The sequence below is a fragment of the Salmo salar genome, chromosome 10 (assembly GCF_965601325.2).
Source record: "Salmo salar chromosome 10, fSalSal1, whole genome shotgun sequence".
Classification (NCBI taxonomy): Eukaryota; Metazoa; Chordata; class Actinopteri; order Salmoniformes; family Salmonidae; genus Salmo; species Salmo salar.
In genome coordinates this window covers 32,109,335-32,131,109 of record NC_138300.1, presented here as the reverse complement: position 1 = coordinate 32,131,109, position 21,775 = coordinate 32,109,335, and the positions used below count along the sequence as shown (strand labels likewise).

Genomic DNA, 21,775 nt, shown 5'->3' with positions numbered 1-21,775 from the left:
TTTACTTACTAATCAAAAGGAGTGAAAGGAGGTCATGGATTTAACACACGTGGGAAACACACACACACACACACACACACACACACACACACACACACACACAACACACACACACACACACACACACACACACACACACACACACACACACACACACACACACACACACACACACACTGTCCTCCACTAACTGGCATAAACCATTCAAAGAGCAGGGAAGCTCAAGAGTGTGACACAGAAAACAGAAGGGGTGAGGGTGGGGGGCAGCGGACCCTCTCTGATGTCGGACCCTCTCCTCTCTGCCTTGACTGCCTGTTTATAAAAGGCTCTCTGTCCTTGCTGAATTCTCTCGCTCTCTCTCTCCCCTCCCCATCTCTCTGCCCAGTAGATGCCAGGGCTCTGTTCACAAACACAAACAGACCACACATAGCCCCAAGCCAGCAACATAATTAGACCCAACCAAATTATGAGTAAGCAAAAAGATAACTATTTGAGACACTGGAAAGAATCAACCAGCAAATTGGAATGCTATCTGGTGCTAAACAGAGAGTACACAGTGGCAGAATACTTGACCACTGTGACTGACTCAAAATTAAGGAAATTCTTGACTATGTACAGACTCAGGGAGCATAGCCTTGTTATTGAGAGAGGCCGCCATAGGCAGACCTGGCTCTCAAATGAAGACAGGATACTGTATGTGCCCACTGTCCACAAAATGAGGTGGAAACTGAGCTGCACTTCCTAACCTCCGGCCAAATGTAAGACCACATTAGAGATCACACAGAATCTTTTTTAAATCCAACATTGATAAACTCCCATATCTGTTAGGCGAAATACCACAATGTGCAATCACAGCAGCAATATTTCACAGCCGCAGGATTTGTGGCCTGTTGTAATGAGAAAAGCAGTGGAGCACAAACAACATTGTAAATACCACCATTACTTATCTGTTTATCTTCTTGCACACTGCTAAAACACTTAGCTGAGAATATAACACTTGAAATCTTAATATTTTTGTTAACTGTTCATTTATAATATTAATATTATAAAGCCCCTTTGAATTGAGAGAGAGAGAGAGAGAGAGTTGAAAAGAAAGAAGTAAATAAAGACTCAGTAAAAAGGTCTTTCACTGGGTCCCATTCACAGACGACCAGGAATAGCAGAGATACAGGAGAAGGAGAGAGAGAAAGACAGAGGAGAGAACGGAGGGAAGAGGGACGTGGGTGGTTTTAGGAACAGAGTGGTCTTTGCTCTGGGGAAGGTTTCTATTAGTCTTATCAGATTCTGTTATGCACTTGTCTCCTCTAGACTGAGAGAGAAACCACAGAACACTCGTCAGAGAGAGAGAGAGAGAGAGAGAGAGAGTAGGGGACGGGAGAGAGGGGTGTTGAGAAAAAAAAGCTGTTTATACAGATTTATGTTTCGATTATCCAGCTTTAAATCTACTGACTACGATATGGACTACTGCCAACCACAAGTTGTTGTGTGTGTGTGTGTGTGTGTATGTGTGCGTGCGTGAGCGAGCATGTATGAGAGGGATTAGCGCCGGGCGCCTGTTTGATTGGCTTTGGAGTTCATTTTGGGGTTGCGCTCAAGAGGATGGATTCCTCTCTGAACTTCTAGTGGCACAATACATGGCTTTAGACCCAGGCAGCATTAGAACTATACCCCGCTCACTGCTCAATGACTAAAATGTAAACTAGGGGAGGGAGGGGAGGATGGGGGTGAATGGCCAGAGTTGTAGAGAAGAGGAATAGGCATTGTGATCTGTTCTAAACAGAGGATTTCCTCTCTGTCTCTCTGTCACACAGACCATGGTCAACCCTGACCGTGGAGACAGAAGGACAGGGGCCAAGGATAGAGGGAAGGAGGGAGGGGGGGGGGGGCTAAAGGGTTTGACCCTGTTCGCCCTGCTAGTCTATTAAAGTTACACTCCTCCTCCTCCTTTTCTGTCTCTCCTCCGCATGAAGATACTGTAGATCAGCTCAGTATTAGTGTGCATGCAACTGTGTGTGTGTGTGTGTGTGTGTGTGTGTGTGTGTGTGTGTGTGTGTGTGTGTGTGCGTGTGCGTGTGCGTGTGCGTGTGCGCGTGCGCGTGCGCATGCGCGTGTGTGTGGTCATGACAAGGCCTTTTGTGAAAAAGCTGGAGAAACTGGAGGGAAAATGAGGGAATAGGAGGGAGAGTTCAGTAGGGTACCTGACACCTTTTTATTTTATTTTATTTCACCTTTATTTAACCAGGTAGGCCAGTTGAGAACAAGTTGTCATTTACAACTGGCCAAGAGAAAGCAAAGCAGTGCGACAAAAACAACAACATAGAGTTACACATAAACAAACGTAAAGTCAATAACACAAAATAAAATTAAAATAGAAAAATCTATGTACAGTGAGGCGTACACCTTTCTGAGGAACTGAACTTTGTATCTGGTCCTAATTGATGACGTTCATTAGCTGAGCCCTAGTTCCACTATAGAACACTGTGTGTGACATTCAGCCATGTGTGGACCCTGAGGAACTATTGAACTTTGCAAGGTTAGGGATTAATGGTCAGGGGTCAGAGAGTGACCTCACATGAGATCAGTGCTAGCCTGAAATATTGTAGGCCTAACAATGACTTGAACATCTTCTCTCCTCCCTTCTTTCTTTCTTTCTTTAACTAGGGAAGTCAGTTAAGAACAAATTCTTACAATTGACGTTGGGCCAATTGTGCACCGCCCTATGGGATTCCCAATCACAGCCGGATGTGATACAGCCTTGATTTGAACCAGAGACTGTAGTGATGCCTCTTACACTGAGATGCAGTGCCTTAGACCGCTGTGCCACTCAGGAGCCCTTCTCATCCTTTCAATTCCTCTGTTCTCCTCTCCTCTCTGCTAGCATTTTCAATTCTACACCACAGCTGATCTGTGTATGAGTGTGTTTGAGAGAGCTTTGTCACACACACACACACACACACACACACACACACACACACACACACACACACACACACACACACACACACACACACACACACACACACACACACACACACACACACCACACACACACAGAGAGACAAGCTGCTGTGTCAGCAGAGCAGTGTACAGAATGAATGGCCTCTTTAATGCTGCAGTGAAAGGGCAGCCAGCTAGCCAGGGCTAGGCAGGGTAGGGGGTGCGGCTCAAACGTGCTTACTCTGAGAGATTTTATTCACACCAATAAACAACCAGCTTTTTACACACAGGCACCTGATAGGACAACCTCTGGGCCAAGGGTCTTTACAGACAGGCACCTGCAAAGGAGAGCCTCTGGGGTCCTTGTTCCAACCCCCCCCCCCCCCCCCCCCCCCCCCCCCCTCCCATAGAGATGGAAAGAGGCCTCATCATTGTATCTGTGCTATTATGGCATCTGTGACAACATGGGCAGCGCCATTGAGGCAATCTCCATTTTGAAGTAGTCCATTTTCTTCTTCACAGTAGGTTGATCCCTCCTGATGACCCGGTTGGAGTCACTAGGAGGGATCAGCCAATGAAGTTGGAAGTCCCATCCAGTTGAACTACATTTAAATGGTGGAAGCCCTCAATGGCACTGCCCACGCTAATACTGCCTTTTGGCCACTATAGGTCTCTATCATTCTCTATGAGCTCCCCCTACCCTCTACCCCTAGCACTTAGGTGTTTTTAGATCTGAAGGAAGAGAGTAGCTGTTACATAACTCAACGTTCCCCCTAGTCTTTTCTTTATAAGGGGAAAAACAGCTGCTTTCCATAGGATGGGGATGCTGTGCCCAGCATGGCACTTTTGAGGCAGTGCTGCTGTGCTCAAAGTTCAAACGATTTGATCTTCCACCTGCTCCTGTGCCTGACCCCATGGGGACTGGGGTGTCCAGCACATTTCTGCCATCATGTGAAATCTGCTTTAGGAGGGAAACCCGAGACCCCATATGACTCCAGCAGCACACACACTCCCAGAGCTATATAGAGTATAGACTATAGAGTATGGAGCCGTCTGTCAGGCCCGCTGGGCGTTTCTCTATTGTTGCTATAATGGTGTTATTACAAAGACCTGGTCTGGAGAGGAGGGCTGGATGCCCTTTGAAAACTGATGACTCTCCTCTCCTCTACCCCTCCATCTCTCTACCTCTACTCATTCCCCTGTCCTCCTCCCCTTCTCCACCCATCCTTACCCCGAGGCCCTGATATCAGAGCACCAGAGTTCCAGCTGTCACTAAGGGTAGAGTGGACTGTAATAGTGACTAGGGTGTCTCTGTCTGGGCTAGAGATCAGGGCTGGTTTCCCAAAAAGCATAGTAGCACTAAAATCATCTTAATTCCGTTTAAACTAAATGGATGAAAGATTATCTTAGTGCTACCATGATTTTGGGAAACCCAGCCCAGACCTGCTACCCCTGCCATGGAGTTGTGTGTGTGTGTTTCTAAATCAAGACAATGGGTGTTAAATCGTGGCTAGGCTGTGAATGTTCTCGGTATTGTTCTCCAGTGAAGCTGTGAGCCTGTGAGCCTCTCCTCTACAGCCCTCTGTATGTAAACAGGATAGAGAGAGATAGAGATAAGGATAAGAACTAAAAGCTGGATAAGACCACAGCCAAACAACAGTCTTACACAGTGTAATATACAGCCACATATCAACTAGCTCTCAGTCTCACTGCAGAATCAGACGTTTGTCCATAAAAGTCAAATTTGGAAGGTTAAGTTTAGGCACTACTTACGAATGGTTAAGGTAAGGGTTAAGGTTTTGGATAGGGTTAAAACATTACCTGGATGGATGTCAAATTACACAGTGGATCTTGAGTGACCTGGCTGCCCATACAGCCACCTCTGTAAGTCAGTCTCCTGTCAACTAAATGACCAGCCAATCACACTGAGGGAGGGGAGGACTAGCTGAGGAACTCTCTCTCAATTCAATTCAAAGGGCTTTATTGGCATGGGAAACATATGTTTACACTGCCAAAGCAAGTGAAATAGATAAACAATCTCTCTCTCCCTCCCGCTCTCCCTTTATCTCTCCCTTCCTTCTATCTCTCCCCCTCCATCCCTCGCTATACTAGAGGACTATTAGTGCTCATTAGCGATATGATACAAAGAGTCCAGACGCATCAAAAGAACCATTGTTCCTCTAAACAGTGAATATCTCCCCACCCCCAGAGAGAGCGAGATAGTTAGTACTGAGGACAGAGGGGCCGGTGTGACATTGAAGAGAAGAGATGGAGAGATGAGGCCCTATCAGGGAAGGTAAGGACAGAGAGAAGGGAGAGACCAGAGGAAGAGACCAGAGAGAGAGACCAGAGAGAGAAACAGAAGGGTTGGTCAGATGTTTATGTGTGATTCCCACACACAGAATTCCACTTAACACACACTTGAAACCCAAACTTTAAACCCACACTTAGAACATACTGCTAAACACCCTAAAATTATAATCAAGAGTTCAACACCATTCTAAAACAGTTTGTGGAGGAAAGACACATGCAGGATCACACACACACAGGAGAGAAAGATGAGCGGAGGAGAGGACAGTTACAGTGAGACCTCATCCCAATTCCTATCACTCAACCTGCTGCTGACAGCACGCACAAGGGGACCGCATATGGCAAGTAAACACACACACACACACACACACACACACACACACACACACACACACACACACACACACACACACACACACACACACACACAGTCCAGTCTGTCACACTAACATATCTAATGACAGCCCTGAGGTCTCAGAAACCTCAGGAGTGTATCATTATCATCTAGCCATACAACCCATAGTCTCACACACCAACTGTGTGTAAATGTATTTAACTAGTCAGCCAAGTCAGCCAAGAACAAATTCTTATTTACAATGACAGCCTAACCCTAACACAATTGTGCACCACCCTATGGGACTTCCAATCACAGCTGGTTGTGATACAGCCCGGAATCGAACCAGGGTCTGTAGTGACACCTCTAGCACTGAGATGCAGTGCCTTAGAACGCTGCGTCACTCGGGAGCCCTAAAAGTGGTAGTTCCACTGGAGCCATTATGCCCAGTAGTCAGAGACCAACTGTCTGTTTAAGGGACACACATCAGCCTGGGCATGGTGCCACAGTAGCTTATTATCATGCACACAGTCCGGGTGCCCTGTATGAAGGTTGGTGTAGTCAACATGCAAGGGTCTCAAACTACTGTAGTTATGCAACCCAGTACATTTCTGGAGCTAAAGCCTCAGGAGCAGCCTCACCTTTGTAGCTCAGTTGGTAGAGCATGGCGATTGTAACGCCAGGGTAGTGGGTTTGATTCCCGCGACCACCCATACATAAAATGTATGCACGCATGACTGTAAGTGGCTTCGGATAAAAGCATCTGCTAAATGGCATATATTACACAACACAGGGTCTGAATAGAGAAGCAATCCACACCCATAGGCCTAACCATATAGCAACTATCCCATGATATCACAATACCAAACCAGAAATGCCCTATACATGATATGAACCATGTTCACATGCCTGACTGTATCAATGCACAGAACTGTAAATGAATGGAGCAAGGGGAGTATGTGTGCACAATGTGTGTATACAGTAAATGTCAGGCATAGTACTGCAGACCTCTCTCACCATAACCTTTGCAGCATAATACAGCTATGGCAGAGGAGAAATGAGTGGGGGTGTATATATAATTATCTCTAGATGATATATTAGATTACATATAATCTTGTCAATCCAATAATGGTTTATCTCTTCTCTCCTGAAGTATACAGCCCTGTAAACATATCGGTAGTCTGTGTCCCTGTGAATATAAACACAGCTCCTCTTCCCATATTAGCCTAATGATTCCCACTCCAACTGCTGTCTGTCTGTAGTGTGGGGGCCGGGGTCATTGTGTATGAAGTCTGGCCCCGTAAAGGGCTATAATACTGTCTGGAGCTGTAAGAATGGGGTTGTAACACTTCACTGTAAACACAACTGTGTTTGGTCTACAGGAGAATAAACAGCACCGGACACAACAATTAACCCTAAGTATGTGTTTGTTTTTTTGTGTTTCTCTATGTCTCTCTGTGTGTGTGTGTGTGTGTGTGTGTGTGTGTGTGTGTGTGTGTGTGTGTGTGTGTGTGTGTGTGTGTGTGTGTGGTGTGTGTGTGTGTGTGTGTGTATGTGACCTAACTGTGTGTGTGTGTGTGTGTGTGTGTGTGTGTGTGTGTGTGTGTGTGTGTGTGTGTGTGTGTGTGTGTGTGTGTGTGTGTGTGTGTGTGTGTGTGTGTGTGTGTGTGTGTGTGCAATAAGCTCTCACAGTCTCACTGCACAAATCAGATGTTTGCCCATAAACGTCTAATTTCGAAGGTTAAGTTTAGGCATTAATCCCAAATGGTTAAATTAAGGGTTTGGGATAGGGTTAAAAGCCCAGTGCAGTCAAAAAATCGGGATATCTCCCTGTGTTTTATATACAGTATTTGCACACTATGAGGTAAAATAATACTGTGAAATCGTGAAAATTAAGAAGTCATTCCCCCCTCCATCCTTGACTTATTCTAAATAAGTCTATATAACATACTGTCGTCGTTAGAATTTTAATATCACAAACAGAACTGGAGTTATAACCAGTTTTAGGAGGAAATGTCATTTTTTGAATGTTTTCCACGTTGCCTCTCCTTCTCCCAACATTTGAAGGTGCCGTGCCCAATTGATAATCACCCCGATAATTGCCTCAAAACTGAACCTAAACTATACCGAAACTAATTTCACAGATATAACAACAGATGAAATAAATGAAGAATGATGGGAGAGAATGGGTGAGTTGATGAGCGAGTAACAGCGAACAATGCATAATTATGTAATCACCAATTGTGAATGAAGAACAGGGCAGGCCATTCTACTGTATTGATCTACTAATTATAATCTCTAAATGATATGTACCCTATATCAGTCCACTAAATCCAAGCAGTCTTATCAGTCCACTCTGGCCTACTTGTAGTAACAGTGAGAGCGTGCACAATTTACAATGGCATGAAGACCAAGACGAATGGATGCACATGCTGTGTTAGCGTTGCTGCAAAATCTGAATGAAAACGACTCAGATGGTGGGGACGTTGCACACTGATCAGGTGTCCGTGCCTCCACCTAATGAAAAGGTGAGACAGCAGAGAGGAAGGGACGGCATGGTTTGGATAGAACAAGCCGGTGACAATGCTACGGGAAAATGATCAGACCAAAATGTCATCACTGACTGTGCATCTTGGTGGTTGGGGTATTTCTTTGTATTTGGTTGTTATAAAGAGAAGCTGTTACCGCCTTCCAACACGACTTTCTGTTTCATAGTTGTAACAAAGGCACTCCATGAATAACATTTATTAAACACTTGAAGTTGTGTTTTTCCTTTTTACATATAGCCTACAGAACCATAAACTAAAGAAAATGCTGTTATTTGATTATTAATTTAAAAAATCGTCATATTCTAATGTTACCTAAGACCTTCATAAATACAACCAAATCATTTTTTTGCCAATATAAAATGTATTAATTAAACTGTTAGAATGTTGCATTCAGAATGACTGCTCGTTAGCTCGAAGGGGGGTTCCTTGAGGGCCAGGGGTTCTAGTGTTAAAACCCCCAAAATAAAAAATGTGTGTCTAGCACTGGGATTGAACACGCGACCCTCAGCTCATGGCTTACCCCCATCCGCCATCCCCATCCACAATGCCTTAGCAAAACCCAAGCCTACTTGATGGTAATAGCGCTCACCGTTGCCCTTAGTGGCATATTTTGAAGTCACCTTCTGACATCCTGCTTACCTGGACGGACGTCTAATTTCGCAGTGGATCTTGCGCGACCTGGCTGGTGTGTGTGTATGTGTGTGTGTGTGTGTGTGTGTGTGTGTGTGTGTGTGTGTGTGTGTGTGTGTGTGTGTGTGTGTGTGTGTGTGTGTGTGTGTGTGTGTGTGTGTGTTTACAGTTGCCATGTGAGCCACCTATGGTTAGATTAGTCATCCATCCAACAGGCGCCTGACAAACACTAGCCCTAACAGCCTGCCTGTAAACCACTCACGCTAGGCCCAGTGACATCTATAACTCATTACTACCACAGACCCAACATATTCCTCCCTCTACAGGGTCCCACTCGCACCATCACTCCACTGATTGGAGGAAGAGGGAGGAGGGGAGGAGGGAGATGGCAGAGTGGAAATGGGGTTACAGGGAGGTAGAGGCAGGGAGAGGGAAGAGGGGGGAGCCGGAGGTAGTGGGATGTGAAGAGGAGGGGGGAAGGGCTGGAAAGTGGACGGTATAGTGAGCCACACCTACGTCCGACCAACACTACCTTTCCGTTTCCCACCCTTTCCTGAGTGCCCCCTACACACACACACACACACACACACACACACACACACACACACACACACACACACACACACACACACACACACAATTACACCAGATGTCACTTCAAGAGAGCTCGGTACTGCTGGCTGATGGGGAATGTAAGAAATTCTGGAAAATATTTATAGAGCCGGTTAGTCAGTCAGAGTAAAGTGGCTGGGGAAGTAGATGTACAGGTAACTGCCAAATTAAAGGAAACACCAACATAAAGTGTATTAATAGGGTTTGGGCCACCACGAGCCAGAATAGCTTCAATACATCTTGGCATAGATTCTACAAGTGTTTAGAACTCTATTGAAGGAATGCGACACCATTCTTCCACAATAAATTCCACAATTTTCTGTTTTGTTGATGGTGGTGGAAAACGCTGTGTTAGGCGCCGCTCCAGAATCTCCCATAAGTGTTCAATTGGGTTGAGATCTGGTGACTGAGACGGCCATAGCATATGGTTTACATTGTTTTCATGCTTATCAAACCATTCAGTGACCACTCGTGCCCTGTGGATGGAGGCATTGTCATCCTATGGGAGCATAGACACAGTAGCCAAAATTATGGCCTGCCCAACATTTTTATACATGACCCTTAGCATGATGGGATGTTAATTGCTTAATTAACTCAGGAACCACACCTGTGTGAAAGCACCTGCTTTCAATATACCTGGAATCCCTCACTTTCTCAAGTGTTTCCATTATCTGTACCTTATACCGGAGGAGGTGGAGTATTATGTTAACGAGATGCATGTAACTGAATGGGTTAAAGGTAAAAGGTGAAACTGCTGTAATATAATGTAATGCTATAGGTCTTAATGGGAGGTAGAGACTAGGGTTAATGCTAACAGCAGCTATAGGAGTATAACACTAGCATAGGGCGATTCCCCCGGGCTGTAAGGCTACTCTCTCATCTCCCTCAGAGACTGACTTCAGGTCAGACTGCACATAAAAACGCACATTACCTCAATTCTCATGTTCAGCTAATGGTAACACGGTAACAGGGCCGATATCTCACTCAGATGCATTACGGAATGAACAGGAGATGTGTCTCTGCTCAGATTAATAAGATTGGCCGCTATAGAGACATTTACTTAGCATTGACTTTCACTGTTTGTTGCTTTCTGAGCAGCCAACTGGATAACAAGTCAGAGTGGAGAGGAGAGAGGGGGGGACTTGAATTTATATTCTGAGAAAGACGCCAACCTTGAATAGCTTCCCAGCTCTAGTCCGAACACGAACACACAGACACACAGACACACACAGACACACACAGCACTCCAGTCCCATTGTGCAGCTGTAGAGCAGGGCTGAGGTGAGGTCTGTTTTTAGAAGTGTTGTTTCCTAAAGAGCACAGCGTCTCTCCACATAAAACATGTCTTCTAAAAAACATCCGCAATCTCCACTCTCCCACAGCCCCGGGACGCTGTGTGTGTGTGTGTGTGTGTGTGTGTGTGTGTGTGTGTGTGGTGTGTGTGTGTGTGTGTGTGTGTGTGTGTGTGTGTGTGTGTGTGTGTGTGTGTGTGTGTGTGTGTGTGTGTGTGTGTGTGTGTTATGCTAATCAGCAGACACTGTTTGTGTCCAACTGCCAGTATGGGATTAACTCTCCATAGTAAATCTGTCTGTCTCAATTCCTCTATGGGCTGCTGTTCTCTCTGGCAGTATGGGATTAACTCTCCATAGTAAATCTGTCTGTCTCAATTCCTCTCTGGGCTGCTGTTCTCTCTGGCAGTATGGGATTAACTCTCCATAGTAAATCTGTCTGTCTCAAATCCTCTATGGGCTGCTGTTCTCTCTGGCAGTATGGGATTAACTCTCCATAGTAAATCTGTCTGTCTCAATTCCTCTCTGGGCTGCTGTTCTCTCTGGCAGTATGGGATTAACTCTCCATAGTAAATCTGTCTGTCTCAATTCCTCTCTGGGCTGCTGTTCTCTCTGGCAGTATGGGATTAACTCTCCATAGTAAATCTGTCTGTCTCAATTCCTCTATGGGCTGCTGTTCTCTCTGGCAGTATGGGATTAACTCTCCATAGTAAATCTGTCTGTCTCAATTCCTCTATGGGCTGCTGTTCTCTCTGGCAGTATGGGATTAACTCTCCATAGTAAATCTGTCTGTCTCAATTCCTCTATGGGCTGCTGTTCTCTCTGGCAGTATGGGATTAACTCTCCATAGTAAATCTGTCTGTCTCAATTCCTCTCTGGGCTGCTGTTCTCTCTGGCAGTATGGGATTAACTCTCCATAGTAAATCTGTCTGTCTCAATTCCTCTCTGGGCTGCTGTTCTCTCTGGCAGTATGGGATTAACTCTCCATAGTAAATCTGTCTGTCTCAATTCCTCTCTGGGCTGCTGTTCTCTCTGGCAGTATGGGATTAACTCTCCATAGTAAATCTGTCTGTCTCAATTCCTCTCTGGGCTGCTGTTCTCTCTGGCAGTATGGGATTAACTCTCCATAGTAAATCTGTCTGTCTCAATTCCTCTCTGGGCTGCTGTTCTCTCTGGCAGTATGGGATTAACTCTCCATAGTAAATCTGTCTGTCTCAATTCCTCTCTGGGCTGCTGTTCTCTCTGGCAGTATGGGATTAACTCTCCATAGTAAATCTGTCTGTCTCAATTCCTCTCTGGGCTGCTGTTCTCTCTGGCAGTATGGGATTAAGTCTCCATAGTAAATCTGTCTGTCTCAATTCCTCTCTGGGCTGCTGTTCTCTCTGGCAGTATGGGATTAACTCTCCATAGTAAATCTGTCTGTCTCAATTCCTCTCTGGGTTGCTGTTCTCTCTGGCAGTATGGGATTAACTCTCCATAGTAAATCTGTCTGTCTCAATTCCTCTCTGGGCTGCTGTTCTCTCTGGCAGTATGGGATTAACTCTCCATAGTAAATCTGTCTGTCTCAATTCCTCTCTGGGCTGCTGTTCTCTCTGGCAGTATGGGAATAACTCTCCATAGTAAATCTGTCTGTCTCAAATCCTCTATGGGCTGCTGTTCTCTCTGGCAGTATGGGATTAACTCTCCATAGTAAATCTGTCTGTCTCAATTCCTCTCTGGGCTGCTGTTCTCTCTGGCAGTATGGGATTAACTCTCCATAGTAAATCTGTCTGTCTCAATTCCTCTCTGGGCTGCTGTTCTCTCTGGCAGTATGGGATTAACTCTCCATAGTAAATCTGTCTGTCTCAATTCCTCTCTGGGCTGCTGTTCTCTCTGGCAGTATGGGATTAACTCTCCATAGTAAATCTGTCTGTCTCAATTCCTCTCTGGGCTGCTGTTCTCTCTGGCAGTATGGGATTAACTCTCCATAGTAAATCTGTCTGTCTCAAATCCTCTATGGGCTGCTGTTCTCTCTGGCAGTATGGGATTAACTCTCCATAGTAAATCTGTCTGTCTCAATTCCTCTCTGGGCTGCTGTTCTCTCTGGCAGTATGGGATTAACTCTCCATAGTAAATCTGTCTGTCTCAATTCCTCTCTGGGCTGCTGTTCTCTCTGGCAGTATGGGATTAACTCTCCATAGTAAATCTGTCTGTCTCAAATCCTCTATGGGCTGCTGTTCTCTCTGGCAGTATGGGATTAACTCTCCATAGTAAATCTGTCTGTCTCAATTCCTCTCTGGGCTGCTGTTCTCTCTGGCAGTATGGGATTAACTCTCCATAGTAAATCTGTCTGTCTCAATTCCTCTCTGGGCTGCTGTTCTCTCTGGCAGTATGGGATTAACTCTCCATAGTAAATCTGTCTGTCTCAAATCCTCTATGGGCTGCTGTTCTCTCTGGCAGTATGGGATTAACTCTCCATAGTAAATCTGTCTGTCTCAATTCCTCTCTGGGCTGCTGTTCTCTCTGGCAGTATGGGATTAACTCTCCATAGTAAATCTGTCTGTCTCAAATCCTCTATGGGCTGCTGTTCTCTCTGGCAGTATTGAAGCTGATGTATTATCTTAGATTTACCCAAGAGTAACAGGAGGGTCTATAGACTGTCTGCCTAGATGGTGTTCACCAGCAGACTTCATGTGTTGGAGGAGTGGTAGGTACTCTGTCAGATCCCTGAAGTTCTCCTGCCACGAACCACACACACACACACACACACACACACACACACACACACACACACACACACACACACACACACACACACACACACACACACGGGTGAGGACAAAGTCCATTCATAATCACACATTCTTCAAGTTCTCTGCAAACGCGCATTCCTCCTTACCCCTTTCATTCCCCCTGATAGCCCCCCTCTATCTCCTCTCCTTAGTCACTAGATCCATCCCCCTCTACACCTCTCCCTCCCTTACCCACACTAAACCAGGCCATCGAATCAATAAAAGACAGCTTGTCTGTGTTTAGAATCACAAAGAGAGTATGTGTATGAGTGTGTGTGTGTGTTGACAACAAGCACAATGCGCCCAGGCCTGTGTTTGTAAAGTGGAGGAAGTTGGTTTGTGGAGGAAATCTACTCCACATGGATTCAAAGACTGTCACAGAGTTTATATGAAACAGTGTTTCTGTTTCGGAGTTTATATGCTAGAGATGAAACACTGTACTGTATGTGTGTCTGAGACGTTTTAATAAGCACACTAATAGAAATATAAACTCGCTGGGAAATGGTGTCTGACATTTGTAGCTGTTTCTAGACAGGGTGATGCTTGTGAAGAAACCGGGACTTTATCTCTACTATATATGATCAAGCTTGTCTTTTGAGGGCAAAAACTATAGAACTGTTACTGTTATTTTGCCTCCCCTAATCTCTCTCTCTGTTGCTCTTTCTCTCTCCCTCTCTCTCTCGCTCTCTCTCAGAGCACAGCGCTGGGCTTACAGTGAAGAGGCATTCCCCCTGCCTCGAACATAAATGTTTAAGCAATTACTCCACGCATTCCCCGTAGAGAGAGAGAGAGATGGTTTGGCATTGTTCAAACGAGCCATCATCACCTCAGACAAACAAACACAAACACACCCTATTGCCTTGCCTGCGTCAATGCTGCATGTCCTATAATGGATGTCTGACATTTGTAGCTGTTTCTAGACAGAGTGATGCTTGTGAAGAAACCGGGACTTTATCTCTCCTATATCAGATTGTCTTGTGAGGGCAAACACTATAGAACTGTTATTGTTCTCTTTCACCTTTTGCTTTCCCTAATCTCTCTCTCCTCTCTCTCTCTCTCTCTCTCTCTTGCTCTTTTTTCTCTCTCTCTCTCTTTGCACACCGCTGGGTTTACAGTGAAGAGGCATTCCCCCACCTCACAACACAAATGTTTAAGCAATTACTCCACGCAGATAGACAGAGAGAGAGAGAGAGAGAGAGAGAGAGAGAGAGAGAGAGAGAGAGAGAGAGAGAGAGAGAGAGAGAGAGAGAGAGAGAGAGAGAGAGAGAGAGAGAGAGAGAGTTGATCTGGGAGGCAGCTGAAGGAGATTTGCTGTAGGGTTGTGGGAGAGAACGTGTAAAGAAAGAGAGAAAAGGGGGGAACGAGAGATAAAGAGAGAAGGAGATGGCTGGCACTGTTCAAACAAGCCATCATCACCTCAGTCAAACAAACACAAACACACACCACTGCCTTGCCTGACCTGCGTCAATGCTGCATGTCCTAAAATGAATGTCCTATTGGAATAGCACTCCAGAGCATAATCACATTCCATGTTCCATTTATATTTATATTCCAATTCCACAGCATTCCATTTGTATTCCAATTCCAATTCCACACCATTCCAAAGCTCTAGTCCTGTTTCATACCATTTCTGTTCTCTAGATGGAAAGGCAGCTCAAGAGGGTAATAGAAGTAATAGGGGTAACGGAGGATGATGGTAAGGGAAAAGGTTGTGGAGAGGGGCTGGCAGACTATTTAAGGGGCAGTAAAATGGTAAAGTTGCAGCACTTCAAAACATCTCCAACATCTCTCACCCCTGGACACACGCACATCAACATAAACACACACACACACACACACAGCAGGGACCTGTCCCACTGTTAATTGGGATAATATAATATCCAATTATAGAAACATTTATGAACAATTTGACTTAATCGCAACTAAATACATTGAGTAGGTTCATTCTCATAGAGTATTTTTCAGTCAGACAGTGGTCTTTAGGCAACCATAATAACCTGTTTGACCACTTCACATCACGTCAACCACAGTGTTCTCTCACTCTCTCAGCGGCACTTAAAACAGAGTCCCGTGGTCCTGGTTCTCACCGTCTCACATATTTTACGGTCTGATCACGTTAACGATAAGCGTGTTAGGTGGACATGTTGCCGGTTGTTAACATATTCAATTATTTGTAATATTGTAGACCTAACCTGTCCCTCTGTGTAAATGTTGGCGTTGTGTCCTCTCTGACACCCGCTCTCTCTCTGCTCAGCGCGGCGCATCCACTCCAGCCGCCTCTCCATCTCTCTCTGTTGTAACAGTCTGCAGAGTGGTTCTGTTTTTATGTTTTACTAATAACACACTACCGCACCATGATGGTGAGCGCCATGGTATACATTCTGGCCACACCCTTTAAAGTGTTAAATATGTTATGTAGCCTAATTGTCCAGTGTATTATAGGCCACACTTTCCCCGATGCCATTACAGTGTGACAGTATTGGAATGTTATTGTCATGTTATAGGGTATTCAATGCTGTCATGTAATTTCATTTGTTTACAGTATAGGCCGAATATGTTTTTGAAACTCACCTAGTAGCAGGCAGAAGAGATCCAGTCCTGTCAACAGTTTCCTCTTGGTGATATCGGTGCCGTTGTTGTTCAATGAGGTCCCTCCGTTTCTGGTCTGTTGTGCCATGGCTTACTCGTACAAAATAGCCAACTGTTGCATGGAAGAACTCCGTCTCCAGTTAAAATTCCACCAGCGCTCCAAACTATCTAAATCACGTTATTTAGTCTTTCAAGGATTCCAGCCGAGAAGAAGCAGAGGTCACTCAGAAGCCAACTATGGGAAACGAACTTCCCAACTAAGTAGAGGACCTGCAAACTTTGTATCAGCGCTGCAACGATGCGATGCCTCGTCTGTCCAAATATTTTACTTTAGAAAAGCATACTTTTCACCATAAATCGCCTCTTCAGATCCTGGATTAAAACCTTTCGTCTGTCCGGTTCACGATTTGGGATGGTAAACTTCTGTAAAGGCGCTATGATGAACGAATCGTGCTTCTGTCTCCTCTCTCTCTGTCAGCTTCAAAGCCTGGCAGAGAATAGCGCTCTGAGCGCAGAGAGAGAGAGATGGTAGTTTTATCAACCCTTCCTCTTCTCCTCCTCCTCCTCCTCACCCTCCTTCTCAGCAGTCTCAGGCTCAGCCTTCTTCTCTTCTCTCTGCTACGGCTCAGTAATTAGCTCCATACCTCATGCTAGTAAACGTTCTCTGGACCTGGATAAGAGCAGTCTGACACTGCTCCCAGCGGCGGGTACTGGGGAGGCCAACACAGAACACAGAGCGCACAGGGCGCACCATAAAGCGGCGTCCGTGGGCGGTGGGCCCCCTGTCACTACTACCAACCTGGTCTCCGAGCATTTCGTATTATTCTGTACGTAAATCCGGGACCATACATTTACCATGATATGTTATGTTTCGTATGGTATGTAATAATTTGTGGAATTCAATCATCGATTTCGTATGATATGTTACGAATATCAATTCGTATGATGTTACAAATTGCAATTCGTACAATATGTTATGAATTTTACATACATATGATATGTTACGAATTCCCATTTGTTTTGGATAAAGTTAGCCAGGTGGCTAGGTCTCTAACGCTAACTGGGTGGCAAACGTTAGCTAGGCTAGGATTTAGAGTTAAGGATTAAGTTTAGGGTTAAGGTTGGAAGTTAGGTTAAAGGGTTAGGGGAAGGGTTAGCTGACATGCTAAGTAGTTGAAAAGTAGAAAAACATGTGTAAGTAGTTGCAAAGTTGCTAATTAGCTCAAATGCTAAAGTTGTCCATGATGAGATTCGACACGCAACATTTTGGTTGCTTGGTGTTCGCGTTATAGTAACCTGTCTTATGTAACCATACCAAACATATCATACTAATTTCAGATCCCGGATTTAATTTACTATGTTAAGTCGAGTCTATGAGACCAGGCTGCAACTATAGTAGGCCTTCATTACTGCATTACTGATGGCGAAACCAAATATCTGAGTCATGTACAGTTGGCATGAAACAGAAGAAAACGCTAAGAAATTGAATGAAATTAAAAGGTATCTGAATGTGTCCAAAGAAAGCTTGTTTAAATGTCACTTTGCCAAACGTTTTAAAAACGTTTTGGTACAGTGTGCCTTAATGAACACGACCTTGTACTCACACGTAACTGGTCACTGAACGTATGGGCATTCAATTTACAGAGTTTACCAAACGGGATTTAAACCAGCAACCTTTTGTCTGTTAGTCCAACACCTCTCCTAAATGCCATTGCCAAAATATCTGAAACTCTTGATGAGATTAATAGTGGCTAACATAGTCAAAAGTTCCTGATATCCACTCTAGCACAGGTGGGATTGAAAATATTCAGAAATATTCCAGATTTAGATGAGATCCATGGGGCTTTTCCCCATTTATTAGCAGCAAAGATAAAAAATACAGCAAGAATTCCATACAGGCACATACAGGCCGTAGGCACATTTCATAGTTCCAAGGTGTGGATGGTGAGCACGGTAACTGTATAGCAGAGAGATAGTTAGTGCACACAGCATTGTATCTCAAATCCAATACATTTTTATTTGTCACATACTTCGTAAACAACAGTTGTAGACTAACAGTGAAATGTTTACTTACTGGCCCTTCCCAACAATGCAGAGAGAGAAAATGATAGAAAAGTCATAATAAAAGTCATAATAAATACACAAGAGTAACGATAACTTGGCTATACCAGTACCGAGTTGATGTGCAGGGGTACAAGGTAATTGAGGTAGATATGTACAGTACCAGTCAAAAGTTTGGACACACCTACTCATTCAAGGGTTTTTATTTATTTGTACTATTTTCTACATTGTCGAATAATAGTGAAGACATCAAATCCATGAAATAACACATATGGAATCATGTAGTAACCATAAAAGCGTTAACCTGTTAGGGCTAGGGGGCAGCATTGACACGGCTGGATAAAAAACATACCCGATTTAATCTGGTTACCACTCCTACCCAGTAACTAGAATATGCATATACTTATTACATATGGATAGAAAACACCCTAAATTTTCTAAAACTGTTTGAATGGTGTCTGTGAGTATAACAGAACTCAAATGGCAGGTCAAAACCTGAGAGATTCCTTTACAGGAAGTGGCCTGTCTGACCATTTGTTGAACTTCTTTTCCATCTCTATCATTTACTAAGGATCTCTGCTCTAACGTGACACTTCCCACGTCTTCCATAGGCTCTCAGAGCCCGGGAAAAAACAGAATGTCGTCATTCCAGCCCCAGGCTGAAACACATTATCGCCTTTCTCAAGTGGCCGATCAAGAGACACTGGCTTATGCGCATGACCCCGACCGCCCCCGCCTTTGGGATTTTTTTCCTCTGTTTGCCGAAAAGGAGATTCCCTGTCGGAATATTATCGCTTTTCTATGAGAAAAATGTAGTAAAAATTGATTTTAAACAGCGGTTGACATGCTTCGAAGTACGGTAATGGAATACTTAGAATTTTATTGTCACGAATTGCGCCATGCGCGTGACACTTCTTTACTATTTCGGATAGTGTCTGGAACGCACGAACAAAACGCCGCTATTCGGATATAACGATGGATTATTTTGGACCAAACCAACATTTGTTATTGAAGTAGCAGTCCTGGGTGTGTATTCTGACGAAGACAACAAAAGGTAATGAAACTTTTATAATAGTAAATATGATTATGGTGAGTGCTAAACTTGCCGGGTGTCTAAATAGCGAGCCCGTGATGCCTGGGCTATGTACTTAGAATATTGCAAAATGTGCTTTCACCAAAAAGCTATTTTAAAATCGGACATATCGAGTGCATAGAGGAGGTCTGTATCTATAATTCTTAAAATAATTGTTATGCTTTTTGTGAACGTTTATCGTGAGTAATTTAGTAAAATGTTAGCGAATTCCCCGGAAGTTTGCGGGGGGTATGCTAGTTCTGAACGTCACATGCTAATGTAAAAAGCTGGTTTTTGATATAAATATGAACTTGATTGAACAAAACATGCATGTATTGTATAACATAATGTCCTAGGGTTGTCATCTGATGAAGATCATCAAAGGTGAGTGCTGCATTTAGCTGTCTTCTGGGTTTTGGTGACATTATATGCTGGCTTGAAAAATGGGTGTCTGATTATTTCTGGCTTGGTACTCTGCTGACATAATCTAATGTTTTGCTTTCGTTGTAAAGCCTTTTTGAAATCGGACAGTGTGGTTAGATTAACGAGAGTCTTGTCTTTAAATGGCGGTAAAATAGTCATATGTTTGAGAAATTGAAGTAATAGGATTTTTAAGGTTTTGAAAATCGCGCCACAGGCTGGCAGTGGCTGTTACGTAGGTGGGACGAATTCGTCCCGCCTAGCCTAGAGAGGTTAACCTGTTTAGGATAGGGGGCAGTATTGACACGGCTGGATAAAAAACGTACCCGATTTAATCTGGTTACCACTCCTACCCAGTAACTAGAATATGCATATACTTATTACATATGGATAGAAAACACCCTAAAGTTTCTAAAACTGTTTGAATGGTGTCTGTGAGTATAACAGAACTCATTTGGCAGGCAAAAACCTGACAAGGTTTCAGGCAGGAAGTGGCCTGTCTGACAAGGTGTCGTTATTCTTGTCTCTGTTTATTGAAGAGTGAGGATCTTAGCTGTCCCGTGACACTTCCTACGGCTGCCATAGGGTCTCAGAAGGCGGCAAAAAGCTGAATCGTGGCTTTGCAGGCTCTGGCTGAAACAAAGTAGCGCGTTTGGGTAGTGGCTGGTTACAGTACTGTGAGACTCAGGCGCGTGCCCGCGTCGACCGAAAGCTTTGTTTACTTTCCTCAGTTTAGCTAAATGGACATTCCCGGTCGGAATATTATCGCTTTTTTTACGAGAAAAATGGCATAAAAATGGATTTTAAACAGCGGTTGACATGCCTCGAAGTACGGTAATGGAATATTTAGATTTTTTTTGTCACGAATTGCGCCATGCGCGCGACCCTGATTTACCATTTCAGATAGTGTCTGGGACGCACGAACAAAACGCCGCTATTCGGATATAACGATGGATTATTTTGGACCAAACCAACATTTGTTATTGAAGTAGCAGTCCTGGGAGTGCATTCTGACGAAGACAACAAAAGGTAATCAAACTTTTATAATAGTAAATATGATTATGGTGAGTGCTAAACTTGCCGGGTGTCTAAATAGCTAGCCCGTGATGCCTGGGCTATGTACTTAGAATATTGCAAAATGTTCTTTCACCAAAAAGCTATTTTAAAATCGGACATATCGAGTGCATAGAGGAGGTCTGTATCTATAATTCTTAAAATAATTGTTATGCTTTTTGTGAACGTTTATCGTGAGTAATTTAGTAAAATGTTAGCGAATTCCTCCGGAAGTTTGCGGGGGGTATGCTAGTTCTGAACGTCACATGCTAATGTAAAAAGCTGGTTTTTGATATAAATATGAACTTGATTGAACAAAACATGCATGTATTGTATAACATAATGTCCTAGGGTTGTCATCTGATGAAGATCATCAAAGGTTAGTACTGCATTTAGCTGTCTTCTGGGTTTATGTGACATTATATGCTAGCTTGAAAAATGGGTGTCTGATTATTTCTGGCTTGGTACTCTGCTGACATAATCTAATGTTTTGCTTTCGTTGTAAAGCCTTTTTGAAATCGGACAGTGTGGTTAGATTAACGAGAGTCTTGTCTTTAAATAGCTGTAAAATAGTCATATGTTTGAGAAATTGAAGTAATAGGATTTTTAAGGTTTTGAAAATCGCGCCACAGGCTTCAAGTGGCTGTTACGTAGGTTGGACGAATTCGTCCCGCCTAGCCCATAGAGGTTAACAGCCTCAGAAATTGCAGCCCAAATAAATGCTTCACAGAGTTCAAGTAACAGACACATCTCAACATCAACTATTCAGAAGAGACTGCGTGAATCAGGCCTTCATGGTCAAATTGCTGCAAAGAAACCACTACTAAAGGACACCAAAAAAGAAGACAAGACTTGCTTAGGCCAAGAAATACGATTAATGGAAATTTGACGGGTGGAAATCTGTCCTTTGGTCTGATGAGTCCAGATTTGAAATTTTTGTTTCCAACCGCCGTGTCTTTGTGAGACGCAGAGTAGGTGAACAGATGATCTCCACATGTGTAGTTCCCACCGTGAAGCATGGAGGAGGAGGTGTGATGGTGTGGGGGTGCTTTGCTGGTGACACTGTCTATGATTTATTTAGAATTCAAGGCACACTTAACCAGCATGGCTACCACAGCATTCTGCAACGATAGGCCATCCCATCTGGT

At 44.0% G+C, this 21,775-nt stretch overlaps 1 protein-coding gene across 2 annotated transcripts in view; it reads right to left on the bottom strand.

Moving 5' to 3' along the window:
* Positions 1-16,642, bottom strand: part of LOC106560230 (phospholipid phosphatase 3) — a 44,071-nt gene extending 27,429 nt beyond the window's left edge. The window contains exon 1 of one of the 2 annotated variants that reach the window (XM_014122871.3): positions 16,004-16,642. In XM_014122871.3, coding sequence (XP_013978346.2) covers positions 16,004-16,109 — 106 coding nt within the window. In that variant the 5' untranslated portion in view covers positions 16,110-16,642. The remainder of the gene's footprint in view (positions 1-16,003) is intronic. The other variant, XM_014122869.3, reaches the window with a different exon arrangement.
* Positions 16,643-21,775: the final 5,133 nt, after the last annotated feature.